The 15,871-nt window shown below is 44.4% G+C and overlaps 1 protein-coding gene across 2 annotated transcripts; it reads left to right on the forward strand.

Annotated features, from left to right (window-relative positions):
- The first annotated feature begins 6,614 nt into the window (after nucleotides 1–6,614).
- On the forward strand, nucleotides 6,615–15,589 carry CHST4 (carbohydrate sulfotransferase 4). 2 transcript variants are annotated; one of them, XM_047793317.1, is made up of 3 exons: nucleotides 6,615–6,886; nucleotides 10,208–10,336; nucleotides 13,748–15,589. In XM_047793317.1, the coding sequence occupies exon 3, from the start codon at nucleotides 13,762–13,764 to the stop codon at nucleotides 15,001–15,003; it is 1,242 nt and encodes a 413-aa protein (XP_047649273.1). In that variant the 5' UTR covers nucleotides 6,615–6,886; nucleotides 10,208–10,336; nucleotides 13,748–13,761; the 3' UTR covers nucleotides 15,004–15,589. The 2 variants fall into 2 exon arrangements, with proteins under 2 accessions (XP_047649273.1, XP_047649274.1); XM_047793318.1 differs by lacking the exon at nucleotides 10,208–10,336.
- The last annotated feature ends 282 nt before the right edge of the window (nucleotides 15,590–15,871 follow it).

A 15,871-nucleotide genomic window follows, 5' to 3' on the forward strand; every position in this document is an offset into this window, starting at 1 on the left:
AACGTTACTTTCCCTGATCCCGCTATCACAAACTGGAAGAATCCCCACCCGCACACCCCTGCCACAATCTCTTCCTTTTATTTTTAAAAATCTCTTCTTTCTTATTTTCTCCATAGCACTTGTCACAATCTGTTATACTATACACTTTATTTATGTATTTGTCCCCCACCCAACAGAACGCAAGCTCCAGAGACATTTTGTCTGTTTTGTTCGCTGCAGTTTTCAGGGCCTAGAGCAGTTCCTGGAGTGTAATAGGCACCAAAAAGATGTTTTTGGAATTTACTGCATGAAAGAGATTACAAAGAAGAATAGACAGACAACAGCTTCTTTTAAAAATGCGTAGTGGCACGCCAAGGAGTTTTCTCCTCGTCCGATAATCAGCTCCACTGCAGCGCTTCCATCAGAAAAGTGATGTGGATCAGGTCTGTACAAGGAAAGATCACTGCAGAAAAGACTGCAGTGCTGGGACTGGAGGTACAGGGGACAACTGAAGCGTTGTTGGCAGAAATTCAAGCGAGAAAAATTGAGAGCCTGAGCAAAGACAATGGCTAGGGACACAAAAAGAAAGGGAGCAAACATGACAGCTATTTAGGAGTAGAAGAGACAGACCCTGATGATCAACGTGATACATGGAAAAGCCCGTCAGATTTCACCCCCAGAAAGCCCTTGACTTTGGATCACCTGCAGTCTCTGGAGAGTTTTGAAAGTCTGGAGGCAGAATTCTCAGATCACATCCTGTCCTGATTCCAGACAAGGTATCTGCTGTTCAACACTGTCAAGCTTCTGAATCACCAAGAACTTCTAAGTTTGGGCTTTATGAGGAACTCCTGGCTCTACTCATCTTCTCACCCACTCTGACCTGTTAAGGACACTCAAGAGAGCAAGAACCAATAAGAACCTTAAAACCGGAGTTCCCGTCATGGCACAGTGGTTAACAAATCCGACTAGGAACCATGAGGCTGCCGGTTCGATCCCTGCCCTTGCCCTGTGGGTTAAGGATCCGTCATCGCTGTGAGCTGTGGTGTAGGTCACAGACGTGGCTCGGATCCTGCGTTGCTGTGGCTCTGCCATAGGCTGGCAGCTGCAGCTCCGATTAGACCCCTAGCCTGGGAACCTCCATATGCCACGGGAGCGGCCCAAGAAATGGCAAAAAGACAAAAAACAAAACAAAACAAAAGAACCTTAAAACCATTGATTATCTTTTACGGCTTTCTGACCTACCTTAATCCAGCTTGTTCTCCCACTGTTTAAACTGATACCTCTAACACAGAGATAAGCGCCATTCTATTGCCCGGGGATCCCCACAGGTGTCCTCCACCAGTGCCTAGACCAAGGAAGCAAGTTCTACTGAAGGCAACTGTCCATTGGATAATAGGCTTTACAGCAACCCAGATTCCCTTCCTGGCATACGTCTTCCAAAGGTCTTGTCTCCCTGAGATGCTTAACATCCAACTGTTACATCTACAGATGCTTAACCAAAACAGAAAGCTCTAGTCTTCCAGAATTCATTCTTTTAAACCCAGCTACTTAGCCAATACCCTAGCCAGGACGGACACTAGGCTCTGGTAAGCCACACAGGGCTGACGACCAATGGAGGGAGGGAAGGAGGGAGTGTAAAGCCACTCCAGTTTCAGGCCTTGATAACCACACCACAGGCTGATGCCTACTGAGTGAAATGAGGAATGCCAGAGCCCCCACATGAAAAGAAATGCAAGGAAAGCTGGACTGTCCTGTTAGTGTCACTGTGGACAGGAAAGACCAGGAACCAAGTATAGCAGTGAAGAAACTCCAATCCTAGTACACAAGGAGCGATGGTTTGGATGAGAGTAGCAGGAGCGGGTAGTGTAACCAGAAAGGATTAAGAACTCCTTGATCTCTGAGAACATCTGACTCTGATTCAGGGGCTGACACATGGAGTTCACAGCCCTGCTGAATAGTGGTTCCTGGGAGACAAATGTCTTAAGAAAACCGTAGTCTGAGAATACCTGAAGTGCATGCAGTTTTTTGTAGGGATTCTTAACTTGGGACCCCTTGAAATTGGACACAATATTGTGTTTGAGTAAATGGGCATTCTTCTAGAGAGAAGGCTTTAACTTCCACCGGATTTTCTGAGGCTTGAAAAGAAAGTCCAAACTCCAAAATCAGTTGCTTTTACAGGCCACCATGATTTACATGTGTTCCTATACTTATAAAAAGCTTCCTCATCCTTTTTTTTTTTTGTCTTTTTGTCTTTTCTAGGGCCACACCCACAGTTCCCAGGCTAGGGGTCTAATGGGAGCTGTAGCCAATGGCCTACGCCACGGCCATAGCAATTCAGGATCCGAGCCGCGTCTGTGACCTACACCACAGCTCATGGCAACGCCAGATCCTTAACCCGCTGAGCAAGGCCAAGGATCAAACCCGCAACCTCATGGTTCCTAGTCGGATTCATTAATCACTGAGCCACGATGGGAACTCCTCATCCTTTTTTTTTTTTCCTACTCAAAGTCAAGTGAAATGTTGGTTCCATTTTCCACTCTCCATCACTGGAGAGTGATGGTTCATTTAATTCCAGCAATAACGCTTCCAGGAAGAAAGCACCATTTAAAGGTCAGTGTCAATAACACAGTGATTATGAAATTCATAATGTGACAAAGCCAGTGGTTACACCTATGACTGACTACCTGACATAATCCAAGAATATACAGTGTAAGAGGATCTTTGCCTCCCATTAAAGAAAGAGAAGTCAATTTGTGTGTGTGCTACAGTACAGACAACTTCCCTCCCAGATCTCAAAGGTGAGTAAACATTTATCAAATGGCTTCTGAATTAAACTCCATGTCCTGGAAGCTACACAGGCTATTTTTCATGGCTGGATCAAGGCCTGGGAATTCTAATGTGCTGCTTGACAAATTTGGCCTTCAACCTTTAGTGATCTGCATATCCTCACTTGTACAGTCATCCTTTCCCTGGTATTTGCAATCGGACTGGTTCTAGGACGCTCACTGGCACCAAGCTCAAGGCCCTTGTATAAAATGCACCATATATACATACAACCCACACACATCCTCCTATATACTTTAAATCATCTCCAGATTATGCACACTACTTAAAATAATGGAAATGATATGTGAATAGTTCTAAATACACTGTAAAGCCTATGTAAATAGTGGCCGGTGCCTGGTGAATTCAAGTTTTGCTATTTGGAACTTTCTGGGAAAAAAAATTTTTTCTTCTGATTATTTTCAATTGAGGTTGGTTGAATCCTTGGATGCAGAACACAGGGATAAGGGGGGACAACTATCCTTGGTGTCTATGACTGGATAACAGGCCATCATAATAAGATTTTAACTTGCCAAAGTATTCTTTATTTAATTGTTTTTAGAGATATTATAATTTCTTTTCTCTTAAGAATATTTTGTAAATGGTAACCAAAACCCATTTTTTAACTTTGCTTATGATATTTTTAAAAATTTTATTTTACTGAAGTATAGTTCACTTACAATGTTATGTTATTTCTGCTGTATGGCAAATTGATTCAGCTATACAAATATGTACTTTCTTCTTCTCACGTTATCCTCCACCATGTTTCATCGCAAGTGACTAGATATAGTTCCCTGAGCTATACAGCAGGATCTCATTGCTTATCCACTCCAAATACAACAGTTTGTACCTACTAACCCCAAACTCCCAGTCCACCCTACTCCCTCCCTCTCCTGCTTCGTAACCAGAAGTTTGTTCTCCATGTGGATGCGAATTTAAAAGGGACTTTTTTTTACAGTCTTGTTCTGATATTTACTTGTTGGTTTAAGGAAATGCAACTGATTTCTGTACATAATCATATATCCTGCTATCTTGCTGAATTCATAAAAAAATTTATTTTGTTTTGCTTTTTAAGGCCACATCTGTGGCATATGGAAGTTCCCAGGCTACAGCTACCAGCCTACACCACAGCCACAGCAATGCAGGATCCAAGCCAAATCTGCGACCTACACCACAGCTCACAGCAACCCGGGATTCCCGACCCACTGAGTGAGGTCAGGGATTGAACCCACATCCTCATGGATACTAGTTGGGTTCATTTCTGCTGTGCCAACACGGGAACTCCCGTAAACAAACACCTATACACACCTCTGTTTTAAAAATAAGGAAGCAAAAAATTGTTGCCCAAATTCTGAGGTCACTGACATTATTTTCAAAGACAATGCCTGCCACCTCCTAATCTCTTTCAGAGAAAAGAAGTGGTCTATGGTCAGGTTTTTATTTTATTTAATTTATTTATTTATTTATTTTTGTCTTTTTGCCATTTTCTTGGGCTGCTTCTGTGGCATATGGAGGTTCCCAGGCTAGGGGTCGAATCGGAGCTGTAGCCACCAGCCCATGCCAGAGCCACAGCAACGCCGGACCCGAGCCGCGTCTGCAACCTACACCACAGCTCGCGCCAACGCCGGATCCTTAACCCACTGAGTGAGGCCAGGGATCGAACCCGAAACCTCATGGTTCCTGGTCGGGTTCGTCAACCACTGAGCCACGACGGGAACTCCTGTAGACGTCTTTCTGTACCTTTAGTTATTTATTTGTTCAAAGTAATTTTTAATGATTGAAGATATGTACTCTGAATATGCACACATATCCTTTCAATGAAAATAAATATATCTTCTACACTGTTTAAAATCTTCTGTCACATGTGACTAGGGAATCTAGAGGGATGGGTGGGGAAGAGGGAGAGAGGTATACATGAAAATTCTATAAGTATTTCTTGTTAATGTGAATATGGCAAAGGGTTTTAAATTTTCATCTGTTAAAATTCATATGATTTTAAAGCACAAACCTGGATATGATGTCTGTTTAAACGATTAAATATTTTAATTTTACATCATGAGTTACAACATAGTACGCTTTTTTTTTTTTTGTCTTTTTACCTTTTTCTAGGGCTGCTTCCTGTGGCATATGGAGCTTCCCAGGCTAGGGGTGGTCTAATCAGAGCTGTAGCCACCGGCCTACGCCAGAGAGCCACAGCAACTCGGGATCCGAGCCTCGTCTGCAACCTACACCATAGCTCACAGCAACGCCGGATCCTTAATCTACTGAGCAAGGCCAGGGATCGAACCCACAGCCTCATGGTTACTAGTCAGATTCGTTAACCACTTCGCCACGAGAGGAACTCCCAACAAGGTATGCTTTAAAAAAGTCATTTAGAGCATTAAGTCACAAGACTGAAATAGATAATTATTTTATTATTAGTCTCACATATATAATGTTCTTGTTGATTTCTCCTTTTAAGGTTGTCAGTGGTTGCCTTATATATTGTGGTGACCCTATGTTGGGTGCATAGATATTTAAAATTGTTATATCTTCTTTTTGGATTGATCTTTTGATCATTATGTAGTGTCTTTCCTTGTCTCTTAAAATATTCTTCATTTTAAGGTCTATTTTGTCTGAAATGAGTATTGCTACTCCAGCTTTCTTTTGATTCCCGTTTGTATGGAATATTTTCTTTCATCCTCTCACTTTCAATCTGTATGTGTCCCTAGAAGTGAAGTGGGTCTCTTGAAGACAGCATATATATGGGTCTTGTTTTTGTATCCAATGAGCCAGTCTATGTCTTTTGGTTGGGGCATTTAGTCCACTAACATTTAAGGTAATTACTGATATGTATGTTCTTATTGCCATTTTATTAATTGTTTTGGATTTGTTTTTGGAATAATTTTTATTTAATAAATTGAATGTATTATTTATAATTAATGAATTGAAAATAATTTAATAACTTGGGTGACTGGGTTTTTTAAATTTAAATTCATAAAAAATTCACCTATTGTTTTATATTCACAACAATCAAGTAAAGTAGCTCAGACTAGTTTTGTGATTTGCCCAAGTACATATAGCTAGTAAGAAGCTATAGGGTTTTTTGTTTTTGTTTGTTTTTTGTCTTTTTGCCTTTTCTAGGGCCACTCCCTCGGCATATGGAGGTTCCCAGGCTAGGGGTCGAATTGGAGCTGTAGCCACTGGCCTACACCAGAGCCACAGCAACGCGGGATCCGAGCCGCGTCTGTGACCTACTCCACAGCTCATGACAACGCCAGATCCTTAACCCAGTGAGCAAGGCTAGGGATCAAACCCACAGCCTCATGGTTCCTAGTCGGATTCATTAACCACCGAGCCACGACAGGAACTCCAAGGAGCTATAGTTTTTAATGAACTTGTATCTTTTTTCCCTGAAGGAGAAATTTCTTTTCCTGTACCCCAACTAAACACCAATACACCTATGTCCTCCCAAACAAGTTATTACATCTAGGTAGTACATCTAGTCATTACCCCCTGCAAGAAGGGTTAAGATGCTGCATAAAACACGGAGGCCAAAAAAAAAAAAAAAAAGGTGTAATCTTCCTAAATCCCAGTGGAGTAAGCAGGAAGGTGCAATCCAGAAATACCTTCAAGGTTTTCTCAAGAGCAAGGTTTCACATGTGTCCATTTTGGCTATCATAGTCTGGCAATTTCCCTATCAACCTCATCTACTTCTGCGCTTTCTTTTTTTCCTTTGGTCCTTAGGGAGTTAACCTGCCTTCAAGGAATCTTCATCACCTCCCAGTTGTGGAAGAGAATGCTTCCTCCTTGGCTCCTCCAGGCCCAGCCCATTCAAGCAGTCTCCCCACCCCCGAGTCTCTCACAGTTAAGGCTGCTAATATCAAGGCTCTGAGTGAGGCTTTCTTAACCCCATCTTGGCAGGTGGGTAATTTTTGGCAGGAGGGAGAAGCCAGCGTTACTTGCTCTGAGTAGAGATGGTTATGCAAGATGCAAGGAGGAGGAGAAAGCTGAGAGGGGAGCTGGTGAGTCAGAGGAGAAAAGCTGCACAACTTGGCTAGCAGTGAGCCTTTAGAGCACTGGCGAAGCCTAAGCCATTAACAAGGTAAGGAGAGAATTTTCTCTTTACTTCTTCAAAGCAGGGCCATTTTCACCAGGTTACTGGAGCTGAGTATCAGATGACCTGGGGAAATTAAACTGGGGATTTTGTGATGGCAGAGGGGAGGTATTGGAGGGGGGTCGAATCAGAATCACCTGGATAATCTTCCCAGAAAAGCACAAGCTGCCTGCCAGCAGCTCCTCTATCACCACCCAGCTCTATCCCTAAGATTCTGAAAAAGCAGCCTAGAGTGTGGTGTATACTTTGTAGCTAGTCCCCCTGATACAACATACTCATTCAAATGCTGGCTTCCAATCTCAGATCTCTGTATATCCGGCAGCTTCTCCTCTGTTCAGGTGCTGGGAGCTAGAGGTTTTTTCTAGTTCAGGTGAGATTTAGCGTGATAACTGAACTCTCAGACCTGGGACCCAAAGACATGGGTCTGATCAAGCAGAAGCTATTTCTATCGTTGATCCAATTAATTAAACTCCACTTACTCTGAAAAATGGAGGTGTGGATCATCACTGTTCTGTATATTTAATTGGACCACTGTCACTACTGTTGCTAAATGCTTTCAAAGTTGTGCGGCACCACTCATATGTAAAATAAGATTAAATCACGAGGCCAGAGAATTAGCCAAGGTAGAAGAGACTTCTATCTTGATATCCTTGAATAAGTCTGCAACTTCTAATTGGAAGGAAAAAAACTTTGGGTTTTTTTTAGTGCCATACCCAAGGCATATGGAAGTTCCCAGGCTGCGGGTCAAATCAGAGCTACGGCTGCCAGCAACAGCCACGGCCACAGCAACTCGGGATCCAAGCCATGTTTGTGACCTATACCACAGCTCATGGCAACACAGGATCCTTAACCCACTGAGCAAGGGAAGGGATTGAACCCACATCCTCGTGGATCCTATTTGGATTCGTTACCACTGAGCCACGACAGGAACTCTGGAGGTGAAAAACCTTTATATGTGCAAAATAAAAGTATCTTGTCTTCTTTTCATTACCAGGTTCAACGAGGGCACAGCAAACAGTAGAAAACACTCTACAAATGTTTGTTCATTCAGTCAATTGATTCAATAGATGTTTCTTGAGCCCCACTAGGTGCCAGGCACTGTCGTTGTTACTAGGGGCACTGGGATTGCAAAGATCTTTCGGCTAGTTAGAGCCTGTTATACGGACACTCTGTCCAGGTGCTTAGCTCACAGGCTTCCGGGTTCTGCAGCTGCCAATGTGGATGTAAGTTTCCCCAATCCAGCTCTCTTCTCTCTCTGTGCAAATGTCTTCTGGAATCTCCAATTCCTGGTTTGGGGGGCATAATAACTTGGAAATCTAAGTGAGTAGAGATCACTTAGAAATGTGTCAGCGGCTAGAATCTCGGGTTCTTAAACTGGTGTCTGTTTCATTTTCTCCTCAGAATTCCTCATTTTGTTTCTAAAATGTTACACAGTATGGATTTGGGGGTCACCTCTAATTTAGCCCTATGTTATCAGGCTGCTGGATGAGGTCACCCATCCTGCAGCCTCATGGTCCCTGTGCCTGTTATAGGTGCTATGTCATTACCATCCTTTGGTGTTTTTCAAGATCCTAGCGTTGTCTGACTTTGATGGACTGTCCTTCCTGTGCTAAGACGACACTACTCACCCATCATTGGGGCCACATATTTTTAAATTAGTTTTTTGGGGACTGGAGATGACAGGTTGTCCTGTGGGTTTTTCCTTCCATTTTTCTTCTTTTTCTAACTGAGCAAGGAAAATATTGTGAGTAGTCTGTTGCCCTGCAATGGGGCTTTCATTTCTTACTGATCAATATTTTAAAAAAATAATGTTCATGGTTTAGTCCTCCTAGTTCTAATTAATACACGCTCCGTAAAGAAACTAATTAATACACGCTCCGTAAAGAAACTTTTTTTTTTTTGGAATGAGGTTCATTGCGTCATATTGCGTCATATTGCGTCATATTGCTTTCAAATTATGCCTCTGACGTTTTTAATATCTTGCTCCATGCAACTGAAGCGGTACTGGTTTTTCTTTTTTCTTTTTGGCTGCCTCACAGCATAAGGAGTTCCTAGGCCAGAGATCAGATCCGAGCCGCAGTTGTGACCTATGTGGCAGCTTCAGCAATGCCAAATCCTTAATTCACTGTGCCAGGCCAGGGACAAACCTGCATTCCATCACTCCAGAGATGCTGCCAATCCTGTTACTGCTACAGCAGGAACTCTGAGACAGTATCAGTCTTGTGCTCAATACTCAATGAAATCACCCAAATTTTATTAGCTGATACTACAGGGACATCCATGTACATTTTAGAAAAAAAGAAAAGTTTCGGTTTCTCCATGGATCTCATTCAGGTATCTGTTCCCTAGAGTGACAAGCAACAAGCATTTAATGAGCCCTAATCACTTGTACCTTTTAAGTGTCTGTAAATAAGATAAGACATAGACTTTACCCTTATGTAACGGCAGCCCAGCGGGAGAGACACTCATCTACAGCTGTTTACTACAGAGTGAGAGATGCGAGCGAAAGAAGAGCTTGGGGGAAAACTAAATTTGGGGAGGAAACAAGTTATCTTTGGGGGAGAAAGCCGACACATGGGTAGAATCTTGAGGAAAGGATGGTCAGCTCCGGGCTTCTAAATAACAGGGCAAGTTGGGAAGAACTGAAAGTAAAATCTGGAGCCTAAGGTGCTGAAAGGGAGGGGAGTGACAGGGATCAAAGATCAGATTACGAAGGGCCCTGGGCACAAGAACTGGGGATTGAATCCTGTGGCAGAAAAGTACTGAAAGAATTTAAGGAGGGGAGTAATAGGCTTGTGCTTTAAAAAGATAGATTCTGGCAGCAGTGGATGAGGGCGGGAGGAGCTGAGGGAGAAAAAAATGAGCAACAGAAGAGAGAGGCCGCGTGCTATCAAGGGCAGGCTAGAGATGATCCTGATTCGATCATAGGGAAGGCAGGATTCAAGAATACAATCGAAGAGCCCTAAAAGAACACTCAGGAAGGTGGACTAGGGACTCCAACTTGGAAGATACGTCACGGACTTCTCATAAGTGCTCACCAACCCCAAAGACTACAGAGGAGGTTACTGCAGGACAGTAACAGCTGGAGAGAGGTGCTGTTAGATTAGAGGATTTTGTCCTAAAAAGCCTTGAGTTTCCTTTTCTTCACGGAGCTGCCTCTCCCACTGAGTCCAGACTCTGCAGAGACACACCCTGAAGTGCTATGCTCCCTGGCTATTCCGATCAGCCCCATCATGGGTGGCTTGGATCCAGCATATGTCTAGATCCCAGCGACAAGAGATTACAAAAGCATATTTTCCTTCTGGCCAGGGAACTTGCTTATGGAAAGAAAGAGCGGAGAAAGAAGTCAAGATTTCCATGGGAATTCCTGAAAACTGTGGTCTACTAAAGCCTGAGGACAACCTGGGGACGAGTTAAAACAGCCAGGCCACGGCTCTGGTAAGAATGGGCAAGAGGCCAGGAGCTACCGGCAGGCAAGGAGGGCTCAGAGCATTCAAGGCCACTCAGGACCCCGAGCTGGTCCAAAGCCAGATGGGAGAGGGAGAGTATAACTGAAAGGTCTACACTGCTAATCCCTAGGAAATGTTAGCTTTTTCCTGAGCTGATTATAGGCCCTGCATATAAAATTCTATCACAGTTTCCTTATAATTATACACAGGTCAAGCTCTTTACTTTCCTCTTTTGCTCCATTATTTCCTACCTTTGTTCCAAAATTTTGCTCCGGGTCATACTGCCTTTGGGAGAAGATCTCTGGCTGGTCATTTCCTCAGTCCTTGGGAGGAGTGTGGTGGGGGTGGTATTCTTGAGTCATTATCAAAAATGGCATCGTTTCTATTCATTTCCTGGGTTCAAGTTTGAAAGAACTACGAGTACATCTTAGCTGGCCCTGTTCTAACTTGCAGGGCCAAGACAGGGATTACCATTCATTGCTATTTTCCTGACATATAGCAAAGTGCTCACTGAATCCTTTTGGCACATGTGGAGGAAATACATTGTTGTCATGAATGGAAGAGAGGGGTTTCTGGGTCACTGACACACAAGGTTTGGCTGAGCTCATTACACACTTCCCAGAAGGTTCAGGGGACTTCCAAGGGAAACCCATGGGCCCGCAAAGCTTCTCCGCCTCTTCAGGAAGCAGATACAAACCTCAAGAGTCACATCGGAGGCTGCCTGATTCCTCCTTCAAAATCTACTCCCTAGAATCTCTGGAGCACTAGACATACACAGTGGTTTATCACCAGTATGAAGGCTGTCTGGACAACAGAAACCAAAGATACACATACACACAGTCTCTGACTCAGCAGTTCCACTTCTGGGGAGCTAGCTTACATACGTATATAATGATGTATGAGCATAAAGGTCACTGAAGTTTCTGAAATGGCAGAAGACTGGAAACAACCCAAACGCTCATCAGTGAGGAAACTGGTTAAATACACTGTGGTACATCTGCACAGTAAAACTGTACGTGGTGGTAAAAAGGAATGAGGAAAGGCTTTAAGTACTGCCATGGAAAGCTCTCCAAGAAATACTGTTAACAAAGCAAGGTGAAGTACAGCTATTAAAAAAGGGGGGGGGGATTAAGAATATGTACACATTTTCATTTTCTTTCCTTGCTTGCTTCCTTGCTTGCTTGCTTGCTTGCTTGCTTGCTTTTCATGGCAGTACCTGCGGCATATGACGTTTCCAGGCTAGGGGTCGAATCAGAACCACAGCTGCTGGCCTACACCACAGCCATAGCAACACCAGATCTAAGCTGCATCTGTGACCTACACCACAGCTCACCACAACGCCAGATCCTTAACCCACTGAGCGAGTCCAGGGATCGGACCCTCATTCTCACGGATACTACTCAGGTTCTTAACCTGCTGAGCCACAAGGGGAACTCCACACATTTGCATTTTCTTGTGTACACATGACGCAACCGAAAGGACATGTGAAAAATGAGCCCAGTTGCCATGTGGGGGCAGGGTGGGCAGTGGGCATAGGGAGGACATGGGTTGCAAGTAGACTTTTTGCTGGATAGTGATCATAAAACACCAGCTCATAGATAAACACCAACGTAAACAGAAAAGAGGTTACTGAGTTATTGATTCAGCAGCTGGTAAAATTCTTAGGTATTCTTTCCCCTAGGAAACTACTGTGACTCCTTTAAAAAATATGTCATTACCCCTGTCTACAAAGAACTCTAGAAATTTTCTAATTTATGACCACAGGCCTCCTCCACAGACATAACTGTTGTCACAGGATTTCCCCTTGCTAAAGACCTGGAGTGCGACAGGCCAGGCTACAGGATGGCAAGCACTCCCCTTACTGCCCTCCTGCATGTGGAATCTTAGGAAGCCTTCTTTTAAATTCTGAGTCTATGGATTTAATGTCCGCGATACTAACACTTTAAAAAACATTTTGACTATTACCTATTAAAAACTTGAAAAAAAATTAGTGGTAAGCCCTATATCACCAGGAAAATAGCACTTTCTAAATCTAGCTCCAATTACTGTCCAGAAACATTATTTATCTTTTTTATTAAAGTTTGAAGGAAGAATGCCTTGTGTACAGAGTGATATGTAAACTAGCACTTTGCTGCTATTAATATCTGACATTATATGAAATACCTATAATATCTCTCAATAGTTATTTATGCCAGTAGGTCACCCCAAATAATCCAGAGTTATCTCAGCCCTTAAAACGGGTTAAGATTTCCCTTGGAATAATATTCTAGCTTGGCACTGGCAACTGTGATCTTTTCACACAAAACAAGCCCTGATGGTGAAGGGAGTAAGTTCAGGATGGGCCATGGTGAGGGGGCAGTCTGTTTGAGCCTTAGTGTGAAATTCCTTTCTCTACATATTTTACATTTGGCAACTACAAAGCCATCCTGATGTATTTATTCTGTGGGGCCAAGATACTTTATTGTCACTTACCAGACATTTTAAAATAATACATATCTTAAATTCTTGATGACGTGGCATTCCCTAAGGCTGGGCAGTATACAACCTGCTCAACTGTACTGAGCAACCCTGAGTAAGTTGTGTCAAGTGGTCAAGCTTTCCTCCAAGCAGCAGCACAGTGGCCAACAAGCCAGTGTCACTACTGCAGCTCTTGGGTTGGTTTGCCTCAGTTTCACAGAGTTGGCTGTTAGGGAGACAACAATTCAAACCAAAGAGATTCAGATAGTTTATTACCCACACAGACATGAGGTCAGCATCAGGTCAGCTCCTCATGTCCCTCACAGGATGAGACCAAATCAGAAGGGACCAGATGACAGGTGCCATGGGCACTTAGCTCTGCATCGAGGAAACTACTCCAAACTAAAGCCAAGAGGTTTTACAGTCTGCAGCCATATCCTTCAGGGTATTAAAAGTCCTGTGCTTAACTGAGATAAAGGAAGACAGTGAGAAATGGCCTTGGCAATCTCCCTCAAGATAAGACTATCTTCCCAAGTCAGCTTATATCCCTTCACTTCAGAAGGAATCACAAGGAATTCACAGGTCAGACTGTGACTGAGCTTTGCCTACATGGCCTGTGTGAAGACATGCATGTCACTAGGGTGCCAGGATGGACCTGTTGCCTATATTCATGAAATATGGATGAGTCCCTAGCTCAGTGGACGAGAAGGAGTAGGAGGGAGGAAGTAAAGAGCTTAAAATAAATAGAGCTCACTGACACACTAACTGCGAGGGACAGGAATTGATCTATAGATGGGTGTGTGCGATCGGTTGCAACAAGACTCCAGTGGTCTACACTGCTCCTTTCTGGGGGTCAGGGAGAAAGCAGCGTTGGCTGGAAAGGGGACAGAAGGCAGATACCAAACAGCAGCCTAACACGGCCTCTCTGATTTCCCCCTGAAAGTCTTCCACTTCAGCATGACACTGCTCAAAAAAATGAAGCTACTGCTGTTCCTGGCTTCCCAGATGGCCATCTTTGTTCTGTTCATCCACCTGTACTGCCACAACCTCAACTCCCTGCATATGAAGGAGGAGCCCAAGCCCACACACATGCACGTGCTGATCCTGTCTTCGTGGCGCTCTGGTTCCTCTTTTGTGGGGCAGCTTTTTGGACAGCACCCAGATGTCTTCTACCTGATGGAGCCTGCCTGGCACGTCTGGATGACCTTCACGCAGAGCACCGCCCAGAGGCTGCATATGGCAGTACGGGATCTCATACGGGCTGTCTTTCTGTGTGACATGAGTGTCTTTGATGCCTACATGACACCTGGCCCCCGAAAGCAGTCCAGCCTCTTCCAGTGGGAGGGCAGCCGGGCCCTCTGTTCCCCACCTGCCTGTAACATCTTCCCACGAGATATGATCATACCCCAGGCTCACTGCAGGCTTCTGTGCAATCAGCAGCCCTTTGAGGTGGTAGAGAAGGCCTGCCGCTCCTACAGCCACGTGGTCCTCAAGGAGGTGCGCTTCTTCAACCTGCAGGTGCTCTACCCATTGCTGAGAGACCCCTCCCTCAACCTGCACATTGTGCACCTGGTCCGGGACCCCCGGGCAGTGTTCCGCTCCCGAGAACACACCACGCAGGAACTCCTGATTGACAGCCACATTGTAATGGGGCAGCATCACCAGAAACTCAAGAAGGAGGATCAACCCTACTACGCAATGCAAGTCATCTGCCAAAGCCAGCTGGAGATCTTTGAGGCTGTGCAGGCCCTGCCCAAAGCCCTGAGGCAGCGCTACCTGCTTGTGCGCTATGAGGATCTGGTCCGGGACCCCCTGACCCAGACTGCCCAAATGTATGACTATGTAGGGCTGAAATTCTTGCCCCAGCTCCAGGCCTGGGTGTACAACATCACTCGAGGCAAGGGCATGGGCAAGCACGCCTTCCACACCAACGCCAGGAATGCCCTCAATGTTTCTCAGGCCTGGCGCTGGTCTTTGCCTTACGAAAAGGTGTCTCGACTCCAGAAAGTCTGCAGGAATACCATGAATGTGCTAGGCTACCACCTTGCCACATCTGAGGAAGAGCAGAAAAACCTGTCACTGGATCTTCTGTCTACCTGGAGCCCCTATGAGCAAGTCTCCCAAGAGCGCTGGGGAGGCTCTGTCTACACCCAGCACCAGCTTCAGCCACGTGAACCGAAGGCAGCCTCTGAGCCGTGACATGTGTGTCGGTGTATGTGTGAACATGTGCCCATCCATGTTCAAGTCAAGAAATCTCTGTATCTCTGCTCATGTCTAAAAGAGCAACTCAGGAACCTCACGTGAGTGGCACGTTCACCAATGAACGCTGGCTTTCTTATCTGCGTATACCTGAGATTTGTGGCCTGGGTGCTACATGGCGCCAGGCAGTATCATTGGGGTAAATTCATAAACTTCTCTGTTCACATCCTACCCAACAGAAAAGGAGAGAGAGACAGAAAAAAAAAAAAACAAAAAAACAGGAAAAGACAGGAAATCCACCAAGACAGGAAAGCCCACCAGCACCTTCAACAGGGATGTGAACTCTGAGCCCTCAGAGCTCCCTGTGGATTGAAAAAGAGAACAGAGGACAGGGCTGGACCCTTACCCGGGAGCGTGGCCAGCATAGCCATCGGTTACCACAAACGCAAAAGCACATCTCTGCACAGCAGAAAAAGCTCTTAAGTTCACGGGATGGCTGGGCCTGGCCCAGACGCCGGTTCCCCTCAGGGTTTTCCTATTTTTTCCTATGAAGCTGCCAACTGTTAACACGAAAATTCCAAAATAAGATTGTTTGGAATGTACCTTTTTTTATGCTTTCTAATTACGGAGGAGTAAATGCTCCTTCTTATGGGATCCTAAAAGCCTAATCATTTTTTTCCTTGTTATCATTCTCTTTTTAAAAAAATTTTTTACTGGCATGTAATTGACTTACAATGTTGTGTTAGTGGGTGTAGAGCACAGCAAATCAGAGATATATATATCTATACACATATTTTCTTTTTCAGATTCTCTTCCCACATAGATTGTTACAGAATATTGAGTAGATTTCCCTGTGCTATAGAGTAGG

Source organism: Phacochoerus africanus, chromosome 8 (assembly GCF_016906955.1).
Source record: "Phacochoerus africanus isolate WHEZ1 chromosome 8, ROS_Pafr_v1, whole genome shotgun sequence".
In the NCBI taxonomy this organism is placed as follows: Eukaryota; Metazoa; Chordata; class Mammalia; order Artiodactyla; family Suidae; genus Phacochoerus; species Phacochoerus africanus.